The sequence below is a fragment of the Oncorhynchus clarkii genome, chromosome 22 (genome assembly GCF_045791955.1).
Source record: "Oncorhynchus clarkii lewisi isolate Uvic-CL-2024 chromosome 22, UVic_Ocla_1.0, whole genome shotgun sequence".
Lineage (NCBI taxonomy): Eukaryota > Metazoa > Chordata > Actinopteri > Salmoniformes > Salmonidae > Oncorhynchus > Oncorhynchus clarkii.
In genome coordinates, this window is record NC_092168.1 from 41,558,550 (window position 1) to 41,576,082 (window position 17,533).

A 17,533-nucleotide genomic window follows, 5' to 3' on the forward strand; every position below is an offset into this window, starting at 1 on the left:
CAAGCTGGCACTTAACAAACTGTACAAGGCTATAAACAAGCAGGAAAATTTGCACCCCGAGGCTGCTTTTCTTGTTGCCGGCGATTTAAATTTTGGGTCATTAAGACACGTGACGCCCAACTTCAGTCAACACATCTCCTTCGTCACTAGGGGAGATAAAGTCCTAGACCACTTTCACTTTACTCACAAGCAAGCATACAAGGCCCTCCCTCGTCCTCCATTCGAAAAATCAGATCATGACTCCGCGTTCCTGCTTCCTGTTTACAAGCAGAAACTCAAACAGGAAGTGACCGTGAGCCTCTCCATTGAGAAATTATAATCAGAATCAGAGATTATGTTACAGGATTGCTTCGCTAGCACTCATTGGAATATGTTCAGAGACTCCGCCGATGACATCACGAGCTAACCACCTCCGTCACCGGCTTAATTAGGATGTTGTCCCAACAGTAAAGGTTCGCCGCTTCCCCAATGAAAAACCCTGGATCAACACTGAGGTTGGCACTAAGATAAAGGACAGGCTACCTACCGCACACAGGGCTATCGCAGACAACCCTGAGGATACGGCTGTGGACAGGAACAAGTACAATAAGTCTTGCTATGACCTCCGCAGAGTCATCAAATGAGCAAAAGAACAATACAATATAGTCGACAGCGGCCCACCACATGTGGCAAAGGCTACAGTCCATTATGGATAACAAAGGAATACCCAGCCATGATCTGTCCAACGATGCCTCTCTACCTGACAAATTTTATGCACGCTTTGGCAATAACAACACCGTGCCGTGCGTGAGGGCTGTCACCGACCCAGACGACTGGGTGATTTCACTCTCCGAGGCCGACGTGAGTACGGTCTTTAAATCATGTCAACAATCGCAAGGCCGCAGGGCTGGACGATATTCCAGGGCGCGTTTTCAGAGTATGCTCAGAACAGCTGGCAGGCATATTCACAGTCATTTTCAAACTCTCCTTAACCCAGTCTGTAATCAGCATGTCTTAAGCTGACTGCCGCCATTCATGTTCCCAACAACTCTTGAGGCTTCATGCCGTAATGACTACCGTCCTGCAGCACACATCTGTAATAATGAAGTGATTTGAAAGGCTGGTTATGGCACACATCAACTCCATCATCTCAGACACCCTAGACCCGCTCCAATTTGCATACCGCCCTAATAGATCGCACAATCTCAATTGCAGTCCATACTGCCCTCAACCATCTAGATAAGAGTAATATCTACAGTGTGTGAAAATGCTGTTCATTGACTACAGAGTTCAACACCACTGTCCCCTTCAAACTCGTCACAAAGCTTAGGACCCTGGGACTGACCCTCTGTGGCAGGTAGCCTCGCGGTTAAGAGCATTGGTCCAGTAAACGACATGTTGCTGGTTTGAATCGCCGAGCCGAATAGGTGAAAAATATGTCGATGTGCCCTTAAGCAAGGCACTTAAACCCATTTGCTCCTTTAAGTTGCTCTTTATAAGAACTTTTACTAAATTACTAAAATGTAAATGTAAGACCTCCCTCTGCAACTGGATCCTGGACTTCCTGACTGGCCGACTCCAGGTGGTGAGAGTAGGCAACAATAACTCTGCAATGCTGACCCTCAACACAGGGGCCCCACAGGGGTGTGTGCTTAGTCCCCTCCTGTACTCCCTGTTCACCCATGACTTCATGGCACCTGAGTGGCACAGCAGTATAAGGCACTGCATCTCAGTGCTAGAGGCGTCACTACAGACCCTGGTTCGATTTCAATCTGTATTACAACCGGCCGTGATTGGAAGTCCCATAGGGCACCGCACAATTGACCCAGTGTTGTACAAGTTGGGGTTTGGCTGGGTACTCGGTCATTGTGAATAATAATTTGTTCTTAACAGACTTGTCTAGTTAAATAAAGGTTAACTACATTTTGAAAAACACCTCCAACACCATCATCAAGCTGGCTGACGACATGACGGTGGTAGCCCTGATCACCGACAATGATGAGGCAGTCTATAGGGAGGAGGTCAGTGACCTGGCAGTGTGGTGCCGAGACAACAACCTCTCCCTCAACTTCAGTAAGACCAAGGAGATGATTGATGGGACTGCAGTGGAGTGGATCGAGAGCTTCAAGTTCCTCGGTGTCCAAATCACTAAGAACTTAAAATGGTCCACACGCACGCAGTCTTCCCCCTCAGGAGGCTGAAAAGATTTGTCATGGGCCCTCAGATCCTTAAAACGTTCTACAGCTACACCATTGAGAGCATCTTGACTGGCAGCATCGCCGCTTGGTATGGCAACAGCACCACCCTCGATCACATGGCTCTACAGTGGGAGGTGCGGACAGCCCAGTGTATCACTGGGGCTGAGCTCCCTGCCATCCAAGACCTCCATATCAGACGGTGTGAAAGGAAGACCTGCAAAATCTTTAAAGACTCCAAACTCCCAAGCAAATGACTGTTCTCTCTGATTCCACGCAGTACCTGTGCATCAAGTCTGACACCAACAGACTCCTGAAAAGCTTCTATCCTCAAGCCATGTGACTATAAATAGTTAACCAAATGGCTACAGTACATGGACTATCTGAGTTGTATTTTATTTTTGCACTGTCTCTATGCACACTCTCATGACTCTACACACTCACACACACTGACACTCCAAAATACACACACACACACACACACACACACACACACACACACACACACACACACACACACACACACACACATAGCTACTGACCCTGGAATTGACCCTGTATATAGCTACTGACCCTGGAATTGACCCTGTATATTGCTACTGACCCTGGAATTGACCCTGTATATAGCTACTGACCCTGGAACTGACCCTGTATATAGCTACTGACCCTGGAATTGACCCTGTATATAGCTACTGACCCTGGAACTGTCCCTGTATATAGCTACTGACCCTGGAACTGTCCCTGTATATAGCTACTGACCCTGGAACTGTCCCTGTATATAGCTACTGACCCTGGAACTGTCCTTGTATATAGCTACTGACCCTGGAACTGTCCCTGTATATAGCTACTGACCCTGGAACTGTCCCTGTATATAGCTACTGACCCTGGAACTGTCCCTGTATATAGCTACTGACCCTGGAACTGTCCCTGTATATAGCTACTGACCCTGGAACTGTCCCTGTATATAGCTACTGACCCTGGAACTGTCCCTGTATATAGCTACTGACCCTGGAACTGTCCCTGTATATAGCTACTGACCCTGGAACTGTCCCTGTATATAGCTTCTTACTCGTGTTCTTATTTCTTGTTTTTGTTCGACTTGACGCTGTTTTTAACACTACATTGTTTACTACATTGTTGGGTGTAGGGCTCGACAGAAAGGCATTTGACTGTACCTGTGCGTGTGACATTAAAACTTGAAACAAACACACACCCACGCCGTGCCAATTTTATATCAATCTCAGAGACTCTTATCAGGGAGACACAGCAGTGACTCAGAGACTCAGGTCCCTTGAGAGGAGAGGACTGGGTGCTGGAACTGTTACGTGCCATATGCATACAGAACTGACGTGAACTTTAAAACATGTGGCTTCATTAAATACTGACATCATATCACATTAATAGCACATTACAGTTAGATTGAATAATTACAATGTAATATCTAATAACAGTTGTTTTGTTGTTGTTTTGTTACTCCTCAATGTTTGATGTATTGTGAGGGGCATTGTGTTATATTGTGTTAGCTGGTTGGGGTGGTATGAAGCAAAGGAGCGAGGGGAACCACAGTTAATGCTCCCTCTAGAACAGCCAGACCAGCTAAAAGGGGCCAAAACCTGATTAAGCTCCCCTCAGAAGTGTTTTGTGCTACATAGCAGTCATCCCGTGACATGTTCAAAGAGGAACTCATTTTTTCACACCTTGCACACAAGGCAGCAGAGCTGACAAGAACACACACATAGAGACTAAAACACGCCAGGGTGAAACTAGGCGGTACAAGAAATAGATCATAACAGAAAATAACAAAACAGTGGGGCAAAATACACTTCTCTTTCTCTCTCTTTCCTCTCTGATGTTTTCACACTCCTCTATCTGCGAGGGGCTAATTTGTTGCCTTTGTCAGACTGTAAAGGACCACCAGCGTTGGTCAGTTTCTCTAAACCCTGGTGAGGTATAGTGTTACTCAAAGGGGCTCTCCTCAGAAATAAGGAGCCACCTACAAGATAAAGCACAGCCATGGTCTCCCTTTTAATAGGGAGCTCTGAGACATTTTTTTTTTTGTTGCATGTTTGAAGTTGAGAGCAGCACCCCAAACCTCCCCATTCCCAGAAAGACTGTTCACAGGCTGTTGAATTTGAAGAAAACAGAACCAGTCAGGTTGAATTACAGAGCAACTCTCCTTTTTGTTTTCAAAATGGTGGACCGCATCGGGGAAAGGCTGGGTATGGCAGCCATAATGATAGCCCTAGCTGCCAACAGGTTGGCTGGCTATGGAAACCAACGGCAACGCTACTGCCCTGCTTTCTCCTGAAGCCTCCTTCTCCGCAGGGATTTTCTCCATTCTTAGATTCTCCATCTGCATAGTGCATCTCCACAAGGAGCCGGGTCATCTTGACTTTCATAAGAAATACACAGTAGTTGATAGGCCCTAAAAGTCTCCCCGCAACGCTGGTCATTCTATAGTTATTTCTGAACGTTCTGTGACTCCTAGTGCTCACCGAACGACTTTATGTTTTCACATTAGAGCAGAAGAGGTCGTAGTTAATGCATGTCCCTGTCCTATGATTCCACAACGTCCCGCCGCCCAACCCCCACCTTGGTCTCGAGTCTGTAGCCATGCTCATGACGATGCCTGAGTTACGGGGTCGACAGAGTTGATACGACTTCTATCTGGGATGATAATTTGATCCGCGGTTCTCTCCCCGGAGGAACCCCCAAGTGGAAAAGGCAAGTTTTTATAGTCTTCATGGTCTCCCAGAGAAAGTGGCAGGAACAATGGTGCTTCAAATATTCACTGCAGCTAAGCTCATAATCGTCCGTCCTGGAGCATTGTTAATGGCTTGTACAGGCCGTGTGTGTGTGTGTGTGTGTGTGTGTGTGTGTGTGTGTGTGTGTGTGTGTGTGTGTGTGTGTGTGTGTGTGTGTGTGTGTGTGTGTGTGTGTGTGTGTGTGTGTGCGTGTGCGTGTGCGTGTGTGCGTGTGCGCGTGTGCGTGTGCGTGTGTGTGTGTGTGTGTGTGTTTAGGGTACAAGGGGATTCCATAGCTTAGCAGCGTGCGAGCCAGATCCCTATTTGAGTGGCGTAAGCTGCAGCCTAATTATCCACTTGCTCTAATTATCACCTTTCCAGGTATCCTAAGAACTCACACACACTCATTCAGCCCCTGACTAAAATACATTCACAGATGCCCTAAATCCCTTTGGTTATAGATGTGAGCTGTTGTATCTCTTTGACAACAGATATCCTGGCCAGGTTAACTGACAGATAACATTACAGTGTGGTTGTAGCCTAGTGGATGTGGCCTAGTGGATGTGTCCTAGTGGATGTAGCCTCTCAGAGAGTTCATAGGCCACAGAGCCTTTGGGGATTGCTAGGGGGTTAGGGGACAGAAGGGAAGCCTGCTTTCTTTTTTTGTACCTTGTGGGGATGTTATTCAGGTGACATGGATCCTGGCATGGTATATGTGTGTGAGGGTGGGAGGAGGAGGAGAGCAGATGTGTCATCAACATGTGAAAGAGCTGCTGGGATTAATTTGCTGTTGCTCAATAGTGGGCAATTACTATCACTCATGCGGGTAAACACACACGCATGCAAGTGTGCATACACACACACACACACACACAGACATCTTTGAATGAATGCTGCCTACACTGCCAGCTGGTCACTGGCATGGTATGATTGCAGTTACCACAGACCAGACCAGAGATGCTCCTCATGCCTAGTGCTCTCTCTCTCTCTCTCTCTCTCTTTCTCTCGCTCTCTCTCTCTCTCTCTCTCTCTCTGTCTCTCTCTTTCTCTCTCTCTCTGTGTCTCTCTGTCTCTGTCTCTCTTTATCTCTCTGTCTTTCTCTCTCTCGTCACTCACAATGAGACATAAAACAGCTAACAAAGTACTCTGGGGCAGTACTTAATTGCAATTTAGGTTTGCTTAGCTTTTCATGAAGGATAACAAAAGAGCTAATAGTGATCTATACCAACAGCACCTTATGTTATTGTAGCAGCCTAATACATCTGACAGGAAGAGTAAGGCACTATCAGATGGCACCAGCACTGCAGATACATTTATTAATGCTCTTAACCTCCACAGAGCTTCAGATGAATTCATTTCACACTGATTACATGTATTCATCCAAATGTGCATATATCTAGCCCAGGTCATTTATTTTCCACTCTAGTGTCTCACCAATAAACACACACACCAATAAACACACACACACACACACACACACACACACACACACACACACACACACACACACACACACACACACCCCGTGAGTGTGATCAACAAAGCTCCCCATAACAGTTATTGTCTGATGTAAAAAAAGAAAAAGGGCTTTATAAATACATTTGATCGATTGATTGCAATTGATGATGGCAGGGAAGAAGTGGAGTCTGAACAGAGGCCCAGCAGGAGAGAGGACAGCAGGACCAACCAGGCACAGACCGTCACCCCAACCTGCAACACAAAGTTAGACACGCATTGCTGCTGTCTCCAGCTTCCTCTGTGTGTGTGTGTGTGTGTGTGTGTGTGTGTGTGTGTGTGTGTGTGTGTGTGTGTGTGAGTGTGTGTGTGTGTGTGTGTGTGTGTGTGTGTGTGTGTGTGTGTGTGTGTGTGTGTGTGTGTGTGTGTGTGAGAAGAGAGAGTGGAAGGGATAGGTCTCTTATTAGGCTACAAATAATATAAAAGGAGAGATAACAAACATAATTTCCAGGGTTTGTGAAAATATTGCTCTTGTGTAGGATTTAACTGCAGCTCCAACAATCCAAAAAGGTCATGATAAATGAAACAGCTCCTCAATATTTACGAGTCTCTGTGAGATTTAAACTTTGCACAAACAAGACTACCTAAATAGATAGCAGAGCAGAGCAGAGCAGAGCGATGGCTACTATGTGTGTTATTTTGTCGTGACTTGCCACTCTGACAGCAGGGCCTTGTTTTAACATGCCAATCAGATCAGGCAGAATTACCACTCCTCCTTCCTCCGCCTGGAAATGTCATGAGCAACCTGTTTTTCTGATTGTGAAACATGGTTTAAAACTCTCCTAATGTCCCCTTCTGGTGCCATCTGCACCACAAAGGTGAAAATCACATTTAGCCTCAGTATAAGAACAAGTAACAAGTCACAATCTAGATATATACAGTACCAGTCAAAAGTTTGGAACAGCTACACATTCATGGGTTTTTCTTTATTTGTACTATTTTCTACATTGTAGAATGACAGTGAAGACATCACAACTATGAAATACCACATACAGAATCATGTAGGAAGCATTTTTTTTTAAACAAATCAAAATATATTTATACATTAGATTCTTCAAAGTATATTTTACATACTTCAAAGTAACCACCCTTTTCCTTGATGACAGCTTTTCACACTCTTTGCATTCTCTCAACCAGCTTCATGAATAATGCTTTTCCAACAGTCTTGAAGGAGTTCCCACATATGCTGAGCACTTGTTGGCTGCTTTTTCTTCACTCTGCGGTCTAACTCATCCCAAACCATCTCAATTGGGTTGAGGTTGGGTGATTGTGGAGGCCAGGTCATCTGAAGTAGCACTCCATCACTCTCATTCTTGGTCAAATAGCCCTTACACTGCCTGGAGGTGTGTTTTGTGTCATTGTCCTGTTGAAAAACAAATGATGGTCCAATGAAGCGCAAACCAGATGGGATGGTGTATCACTGCAGAATGCGATGGTAGCCATGCTGGGTCAGTGTGCCTTGAATTCTAAATAAATCACAGACAATGTCACCAGCAAAGCACCCCCACCCCATCACACCTCCTCCTCCTTGCTTCACGGTGGGAACCACATTTGCAGAGATCATCCGTTCACCTACTCTGCATCTCACAAAGACACTGCGGTTGGAACCAACAATCTCAAATTTGAACTCAACAGACCAAAGGACAGATTTCCACTGGTCTAATGTACTGTATATATATATATATAGTGAGAGATAGATTCATAGATTTAGAGAGAGAGAGTCTGGGCTCGATTTAATATATAGATGCACTCAAAACAAGGATAATTTGTCCTATTGGGTTTGTTTTTCAGCTGAAATCAATGCAAAATATGGAGCACCTCATCGTCATACTAAAAATAGCATTAGCGTGAAATCGATGGCTAACCTGCAGCCAAGAGCAAAATCCATTTAGTTAAGTGAATTCAGGTCAACATCACAGAGCAAATGAAAAGCCCAAATTGATCGTGGCAGTTATTTTGGCAGTTTATTACAGAACAAAGGAATTGTTTAAAGGCCCAACGGTGTAATGTATATGTGCAGAATGGCTGCCTTTCACAGGACATTAGTTTCAGTCCAGGTTTGTAACCGGTAGCGTTGTTTGTTCTGAGAAAAGACTGTGATGTGTTTGTGTGTGTTTGTGGTGCTGTAACAGTTCTATACAGCTAGAGACGGACCGGCCAGATAGAATCACACAGGCTGACTACTACACAACTGCTCCTACATTTACATATTAATTGACCCGTGTTCACTCCAAACAGGACTAAATATCTATCTACAGTAGTCCATGACTCTACAGAATGATTAAACTAAATCCTCCCTCTGTACTCAGTACTCTGTACTCTGCCTCTTATTTTCTCTTTCATCTGCTCATGTGGGTTGATCATCAGTCACTCCTTTGTGTTTTTCTTGTAATCCTTTCCGTGTGAGGACATCACCCTTCTGTCTGATTTGGCCTTTGTTTCTAAAGGCTTTGGCTTTCCTTCAGCCACCATGTGAAGGAACCATTTTCAGAGTTTTCTATCTTTAACTTCCTCCAGTCTTGTGAATAGGCTATGCAAAGGAAGACTATTTGGCTTTTTGTGTGTACGCTATGTATGTCTAAAACTGTTTGTGTAAGTGTGTGTGAGGGGGCCGGTATGGATCCGGTAGGGATCCGGTAGGGAGCTTGTAGGGAGATGGTAGGGGGCCGGTAGGGGCCTTGAACATTTCTCTAGAGGATTGACATGTGCTCAGGCAGGCCACAGATGGCTGCGTAACGGGAGGGAGGAAACGAGGGCGGGAGAGAGGAAAGGAGGGAAAGAGGAGAGGCAAGGAAAGAGGAAAGGAGGGAAGGAGATAGGAAAGGAAGGAAGGAGAGAGGAAAGGAGGGAGGGAGGGAGTAAAGCAAGGAAGGAGTAAAGGAAGGAGGGAGGAAAGTAGGGAGAGAGGAAATGAGCGAGGGGGGAAAGGAAGGAGTGAGGAAAGGAAGGAGGGAGGAAAGGAGGAATAGAAGAGAGGAAGGAGGGAGGAAAGGAGGGAGGGAGGAAAGGAGGGAGAGAATAAAGCAAGGAGGGAGTAAAGGAAGGAGGGAGGAAAGGAGGGAGGGAGGGAGGAAAGGAACGAGGGAGTAAAGAAAGGAGGGAGGAAAGGAGGGAGAGAGGAAAGGAGAGAGGTAGGAAATGAGGGAGGGAGGAAAGGAAGGAGGGAGTAAAGGAAGGAGGGAGTAAAGGAAGAAGAGAGGAAAGGAAGGAGGGAGGAAAGGAAGGAGGGAGGAAAGGAGGGAGAGAGTAAAGCAGGGAGGGAGAAAAGCAGGGAGGGAGTAAGGGGAAAGGTGGGCCGTCTGGGTGCCGGAGTAAATCTTTCTCTTGCTCTCTCTTTCTTATTTCTCTCTCCTTTTCTCCAAGTCAGGACCCCCTAGATAAATTCCAGCTCAGGACCCCCTAGATAAATTCCAGCTCAGGACCCGTAGATAAATTCCAGCTCAGGACCCCCTAGATAAATTCCGGCTTAGGACCCCCTAGATAAATGGGAGTTTAATTCAATTAGAGGCAGGCTACTGTTTCTGCCTCACGGCAGGCACTGGCACAGTGGAACCACCCCATTCCTCCTGCCTGTTATACCCCTGACGTTCACACACACACACACACACACACACACACACACACACACACACACACACACACACACACACACACACACACACACACACACACACACACCACACATCTCGTAAAGCCTCCTGCCTACTTTGCGAGCTGATAAACAATGCAACAGCTACTGTATGGGAAACATCTACATTTCACTTCCCTGAGTGTAGTTACGGTATTATGGCAAATCATTCATACTGTAGGCTATTTCCATGTAACATTCTCAGGAAATAATATTACACCTTTATTTCCCACCTCCCTGTGTGTGGAAAATCCCTACCTGTCTGCCTGGGATTATCATTAGATGGATGTTGGACCACTTTCAGCCTGCAGTAGCTAAGGCAGACACCTCATTTCCACAGTGTTCAGACCACGCTTCCTGACCTACTCACTCCCCTCCCCCTCCCCGTCACCTTCCCCCCTCCCCGCCCCGCCCCTCCCCCTCACCTGCCCCTCCACCTCCCCCTCCCCCTCCCTCTCCCCCTCCCCACCCCTCCCCCTCACCTGCCCCTCCACCTTCCCCCTTACTTCCCCCTCCACCCCCCCTCCCCCTCCCCGCCCCGCCCCTCCCCCTCACCTGCCCCTCCACCTTCCCCCTTACCTCCTCCTCCCTCTCCCCCTCACCTGCCCCTCCACCTTCCCCTCCCCCTCCCTCTCCCCCTCACCTGCCCCTCCCCATCCCCCTCCCCCTCCCTCTCCCCCTCACCTGCCCCTCCACCTTCCCCTCCCCTTTCCCCTCCAGTTGTTCGCTCAGGTGATCTGCACCGCTCACAGGCAGAGGGAGAGAGAGAGAGAGAAAAGAGAGAGAGGTAGAACAGAGAGAGCAGTTTTCCTCCGGTAGCTTCCACCTCATCTCTCATTATCCAGGCAGTGGTAGCGGCAGACAGGAGAGACAGGAGAGCGTGCGGATCACCTGGAGCCAGCAGTAGACCTGAAACATGTCTATTTATTTTTATGATCATATCAAATACATATCAAATATGGCTTTTTTCATGGAAGAGCCGCACAGAGAAAGGAAGAGAGATAGAGAGAAAGAGACTGTATGGAGTAGATACTAGCGCCTCATGGCATATGCAAGGGCTCTGTCTGATTTGTCTTTTGAACTGCGGGGCTGTTTAAAATGGACGACGAGGAAGGAAGCCTCCCTCAGGAGAGGAGAGGGCAGGTGTGGTCTCTGCAGAGCCTGAGGACGCGCTGTGGGACAGGCGATGATGTGGACAGGGTTATCTTTTACGGAATTAATATGATATGTGACAGGTATGGTATGCACCTGTTAGTTAGCACATTTACATGCTCCTCAAAGGCATTTAGCTCATATTGAAACAAACAGTTGTAGCTAATAGTCTTGATACTGGGATGTCTGTTTCATAGGATTTAGTGGATTTGTACTGTATTCAAATTATGATGGGGTTTATTTAAGTATTTTAAACTAGGTGGTTAGAGCCCTGAATACTGATTGGCTGACAGCCATTGTAAATCCGACCGTATACCATGGGTATGACAAAACATTTATTTTTACTGCTCTAATTACTTTGATAACCAGTTTATAATAGCAATAAGGCACCTCGGGGGTTTGTGGTGTATGGCCAATATACCACAGCTAAGGGCTGTGTCCAGGCACTCCGTGACGCATCACGCATAGGAACAGCCCTTAGCCATGGTATATTGGCCATACACCACATGCCATCATGCCTCATTGCTTAAATAAGCCACAAGAGGCTGTGCTGTATCATGAATACAGTCACAGGTAAATGGCGTTGTTCAGCCTGACATGTTTTTTTTTTTTAAACATTGAATTATATATTTTCATTAAAACGTTAATTTGATAAGTACATTCATACAATTTTATTCTTCCACCAGAAAATATAGTCCGGACCAAAATCTGGTTGTTAGTTATTTTGGTCATGTTGCTACAGACGCGAGCCAGTCATTAATTCTTGTTGCATAGTTGCTATGCAACAGGTCAGGTCGTCCATTCTAAACAAATTGGTTGCTATGCAGGCTGGACATCTAATGTTCGTGTCACTAGCTAGCTAACTCAGCTAACTCAGTCACGTCAAACAATGAACCTAGCTGCATTTTTTGTTTGTTAGAGCTTTCATTCAATTGGGATTTTTACTTGGATATGTCCATGATAATTGACGTTGATGCGTGATTTTGACTTGCTCAAAAAAAAGTTGCCTTTGTCTGGGCACTGTTCACTCTATGTACGGTACTAACTTATTACAGAGATCACTATTCTAAAGTGAAACATTGTTTCTGAGTTCAGACGCAGAACATATTAGAACTTATATGAACCCCCTGCTGTACCAAACTAAATGCTAGGCTTATATTAACCCCATGCTGTACCAAACTAAATGCTAGGCTTATATTAACCCCATGCTGTACCAAACTAAATGCTAGGCTTATATTAACCCCCTACTGTACCAAACTAAATGCTAGGCTTATATTAACCCCCTACTGTACCAAACTAAATGCTAGGCTTATATTAACCCCATGCTGTACCAAACTAAATGCTAGGCTAATATTAACCCCCTACTGTACCAAACTAAATGCTAGGCTTATATTAACCCCATGCTGTACCAAACTAAATGCTAGGCTTATATTAACCCCCTACTGTACCAAACTAAATGCTAGGCTTATATTAACCCCATGCTGTACCAAACTAAATGCTAGGCTTATATTAACCCCCTACTGTACCAAACTAAATGATAGGCTGGAAGCAAGGGGAAATAATGTTTGAGTTGAGATAAATACAAGAGATGATTCGGACAGCAACATGAACCTGATACTCTGTTGGAGACTCAGTGATCATTTTCAGATGGAACTGTTAGCAGGCGTAGGTGTGTCTGTGACAGCCAACACAGCACGGCTTGGAACGCTGCTAACGGGGGAGGGTCTCTTTTTTTATGGGACAAATAGTAAAGATGTCACGTGACAGTAGAAATGAATGACCTTATATTATCTGACTGTCAAAAAAAATCACTTAAAAAATGTAAGCTACCTGTGCATGTTCATCCACTCCGAAATAACTCCAGCATCCAAACAGTGCACTGCGTGTGCTCTTGCGACATTTGATTAATGTAAATGGACATCTGTTAACAAAACACCAGAAAGTGTTCCTAATGACGTTCGGTGATTGCGTCTTGCTGACAAATTGACTGTCTTTGTAGTCGGAACACATGAAATTGAGGCCGGAAGTGTCACAGGAAAAAACGTCATGGTCAGTCACCCTAACACACAGTTCATTTACTAGCCTAGGCTACAGTGTGTATTACCATGAACTTTAAATAGGCCTACTTGTAGCCAGTGATCTAGCCTAGTGTGTTAAATAAAGAGGCTAAACTCTGATTGCAGGTCGTGGTGAAAGAAATGTACTATACTTTCAATGCAAATTTCTGAAAAAAGTGGGTAATCAGCGTTTATCTGTATTTACCCTCCACTAGGCTTGCACCACTGCTGGTAGCCTACCATCTCAGCCGAGGCAATTTTACACAATATGAACACACACAGGTTTCAGAAAAAACTGCTTATCTCGTGTAACAAAACAACTGGGAACTCGAAAATCTAGCTGGATGGATTGGATGCGAGTTGATGTCTGGTTGTTTAGTGATATTGTCGACCATCATCAGCTGATCCAGGAAAGAAAACACGTTTTGATAGAAAATAATAAAGTTAAATAGATGGTTGACTTCTTGTGGCCATAGAGAACACCAATATCCACACACACCTGAAAAACAGCTGACTGAGAAAAGCAAACAATGATAAAATAACGGATAAATCTAATGAATTGGATTAAACTAATAGGCTATTTTGGAAAATCTATGCTTTTAAGGGAGCTCAGTTAAGGCTGAAATTCAGCACTACTGAGTGGACAGCGCCTCCTCTATAGAATTTGCACCATTCATGGACAGCGAGACGGTTTGTGCAGCCATGTATAAATAAATGGGTTAAACCATTATAGAGAGGCGGGGGTGCTTTTATTTTCAAAATAACCACTTCCTTTTAAAGAAATAGGTGAATGGTTAAATTAAGATTATTTAGAGACCCCCAAAAGTTTGACTCGGAGCTCATGTCTCATTCAGGGGAGCTGAGTAAGAGAGGGAGAGTGAGAGGCAGACACAGAGAGGGAGAGAGATGGAGAGAAAATAGAGAGAGAGAAGCAGAGAGAGAGAGGGGGAGAGAGTAGCAGAGAGTGAGGGAGAGAGAGCAGCAGAGAGAGAGAGGGAGAGAGAGCAGCAGAGGGAGCGAGAGAGAGGCGGTGAGAGAGGGACAGAGAGCGGGAGAGGCAGAGAGAGAGAGCGGTCTGATGAAAATAGCAAGCGTTGTTGCTGCTTTGTTTCGGGATCCTTGAATGAGCACAATGAATCGATCGATGGATAGGTGACGGGCGGAGACAATGGTTCTCTGTGAGTTCAGCAGGTCGGAACGGCGGCGTTCCACACACAATGGAGGTGTGACAAGACGGAGCGAAGGGTGGCACTCCATCAAATATGTCACCGGAGACAAAGCACACTCACTCCCTGGCTCTCTCTGTGGCAGAGTTGTTATAACTTGCTTAATCCTAACTCAAACCTACAGAAAATGGTTTGCTAACTACCATCAAGAGTAATGGCAGCTTGTACGTATGGGTAGCATGTCTAAAATCATTTCCAACCAGAACTCTTGATTTAGAGACACACAGCAACTGAGATCCCAGCCTGTATCAATCCATCAAATGTATTTATAAAGCCCTTTTCACCAAGTGCTATACAGAAACCCAGCCTAAAACTCCAAACAGCAAGCAATGCAGATGTAGAAGCACATGGCTAGGAAAAACTCCTTAGAAAGGCCAGAACCTAGGAAGAAACCTAGAGAGGAACCCGGCTCTGTATTCTTTAGTCCTGTAACATCTGCCACACTACTAGACCATGTGACCATGGAGACAAACAGTTCAATGAATTGCTTTTGTTTGGGAGGTTACTGAATTTTCTTCGTTCGCCTACCGCCCACCGCAACACAGATACAAAACAGCCACACACTGGCCAAGTATCTGAGCAACATAAGTAAAGTAACAAACAAACAGTCGTCTTCGTGTTTTTCCCCGCAAACATTTATCATTGTTGGCCGGTGAGTTATTCTAGGAATGGGAAGCATGCATCTTTCTCTCTCTTTTTCCAGGAAGAAATGAGTTGAATAATATCCTTTCCTAAAGGAAATGTGCCTACATCTTTTCTGTGGCATCATAACACTCTCAAGTTTAGATGGCAAAAACACAATTTCTTAAGTGGATAGGATGCTAGCTGGTCTTTTCACTGGTCTTTCCCAAACTGCTCTTAGCTCAGAATACATTTAAAAAAAAAGGGTCATATATTGAATTCAGCGAAAAGGCAAATCCACTGCGGTTGCTGTAGTGGTGGGACTAAAGAGGGGAGGGTGTGAGAGGGTGAGCGCGAGGTTAAGCTGTTCAATGAAATCATATTATATCCAACATATACCTAGACCACACAACGTGTTTTCACGTCTCACTTTTCAGCCTTTTCTTTCTCTCCATCTCTCTTTCTTTTATTTTTTGATCGGAGAGGGCATTACCCTGTCTGAACTTCCCTTAAATCCTAGTGGTCACACCTCTTATTAAAGAGGGTTTTGTCCCACGCCCTATACCCCCCCTCCGCTGCTCTTGGAATTCAGCCCGGGTCAGCAGATTTCAGCCCACCCCACCGTGCTTACCCTTTTTCATTTGCACCTGTTGTGCAGTTGTCCAGGAGGCAAGTGCCGAACCATACAGTCAGACAAAGATCATATTATGAACAGATATGCAATGCCTAATCTCCATGTACCCAAAGGGGAAAAGTGAAGAAAAAAAAACATATTTTTTTATTCTCTTCCATGGGAACGTGTGCGGGAATGGTATGCCGTTGGGATGTAAAGGTTTATGGTTTCCAAAAACTGTTGAGGGGAACCAAATAACATCCCCAAACAAGCAATTGACTTCAAAAACACATCATTTTAAGCCACTTCCCATTCGCTATCTGGAGTTGGCAGCGCCCTCCAGAGATAACGTGCATGAAAGCTTTGCGAAATATTGCTTTATTAGGCATACACAGAACTCAAAATGAACCTGAAAATTGTGCTCTATTTTCTATCCCTGAGGGCCCCTTTTCCTGCGCCTAGTTCCCATGATGTCATGGCTTTTACATTTTGTTATATTATTTGTTCCCACCTCCCCCACCTTTCTTTTGGGCCTATGTCTGCTTTTCTCATGCACCTTTATCAGAGTATTTTTCATCTACACCAAAGTGGACATATTACTAGGTTACCGTGAAGGCCCTTGAGTTCAGCCTGAATCACATTTTTCTCAAGGTGTAATATTATAAGCTGTCCATTTGGTTCCTAGGTTGTCTGGTCTGTATAAAAAGCTCCCCAAACTATTCAAAGCAGGAATGCGACTTTCTCCTTCCTACCATCAGAACCGAGTTAGGCGGATGTTGTTTTAGAAACCTAACAGGGTCTCTTTGTTTGTGTCTTGCAGTGCTGACATATGAGAATGTGGTGGAGATGAGCTCTGAGACAGGTGAGGATGACAAGAAGCTGCTCTCAGAGGAGAATGGCCTGACCAATGGGGAGGAGGGTGGTATCCCTGCCGGAGGCAGCGTGCCTAACCTGGAGGCATCACCCAGGGTGGGCTACGCCCTGCTGTCCTACAGGGGTGGAACAGAGAGATCAGAGGGCGGGGACGGGCGGCAGAGCCACCACCACGCCTGCCGCCTGGGAGACAACCAACACAGACACCTCAATGGGACTGGTGAGTGATCTGATCAGGTCAACACCTGCACAATATAAATCAGTAGCCTATATCAATCCAATGCATTTATATAACCCTTTTTTTACATCAGCCTTTTTTACAAAGTGCTTTGACAGTAAATCAATCAACACGCCTCACTTATGTATATCAATTACAGAACTCATAATAATACAGTATATTCACCTCTTCAGTTTCTGCTAAAATAGTTGGAGCCTGGGAAATGGCTTTGTTCTCTACTCTGTCTATTTTTTCAATTTCCGGATCTCTGTGAGGTTGACAGGAGATTGTAAAGATTAACACAGTGTTCTATTCTAGTGAGACGTGTTGCTGCTGAAATACAGTCAGCACTTTAGCTGCTTTACAGGCTCACATCGCAAAACCACCTCCCTCGCTCCCATACTCATCTCTGTATGACTGTTCACACCCTCTAGCACCTCTGACCTCTGACCGTTCTCTGTCCCCTCTTTGCTCTCCTTCTCTCTTTTGTCTTGGTTTTATTAAAGCACTGTCTCATCAATGTTTCTCTCTCTGTTGTCTTGGCTCTGTAAAAGCATTGTCTCCTCATTGGTTTCACATACATTCAGAGGAATAAAGTCAACTCCAAACAGTTCAATATTCTCAAGGTCTCGACAGAGGAGAATGTCACAATATTTTAGTTCAATATATGAAGCGCTGTGAAACAGCCAGCCTTTCATTCTTATTGACCCATA

General features: G+C 45.2%; 1 protein-coding gene across 5 annotated transcripts in view; it reads left to right on the forward strand.

The window, feature by feature from the left end:
- LOC139380920 (zinc finger E-box-binding homeobox 2-like) overlaps window positions 1-17,533 on the forward strand; it is a 78,186-nt gene that overhangs the window by 45,648 nt on the left and 15,005 nt on the right. For 4 of the 5 annotated variants that reach the window (XM_071124083.1, XM_071124084.1, XM_071124085.1 and 1 more), the window contains exon 3: window positions 16,551-16,823. The exons of the other annotated variant lie outside the window; for it this stretch is intronic. In XM_071124083.1, coding sequence (XP_070980184.1) covers window positions 16,551-16,823 — 273 coding nt within the window. The remainder of the gene's footprint in view (window positions 1-16,550; window positions 16,824-17,533) is intronic. 5 annotated transcript variants of the gene reach the window in all.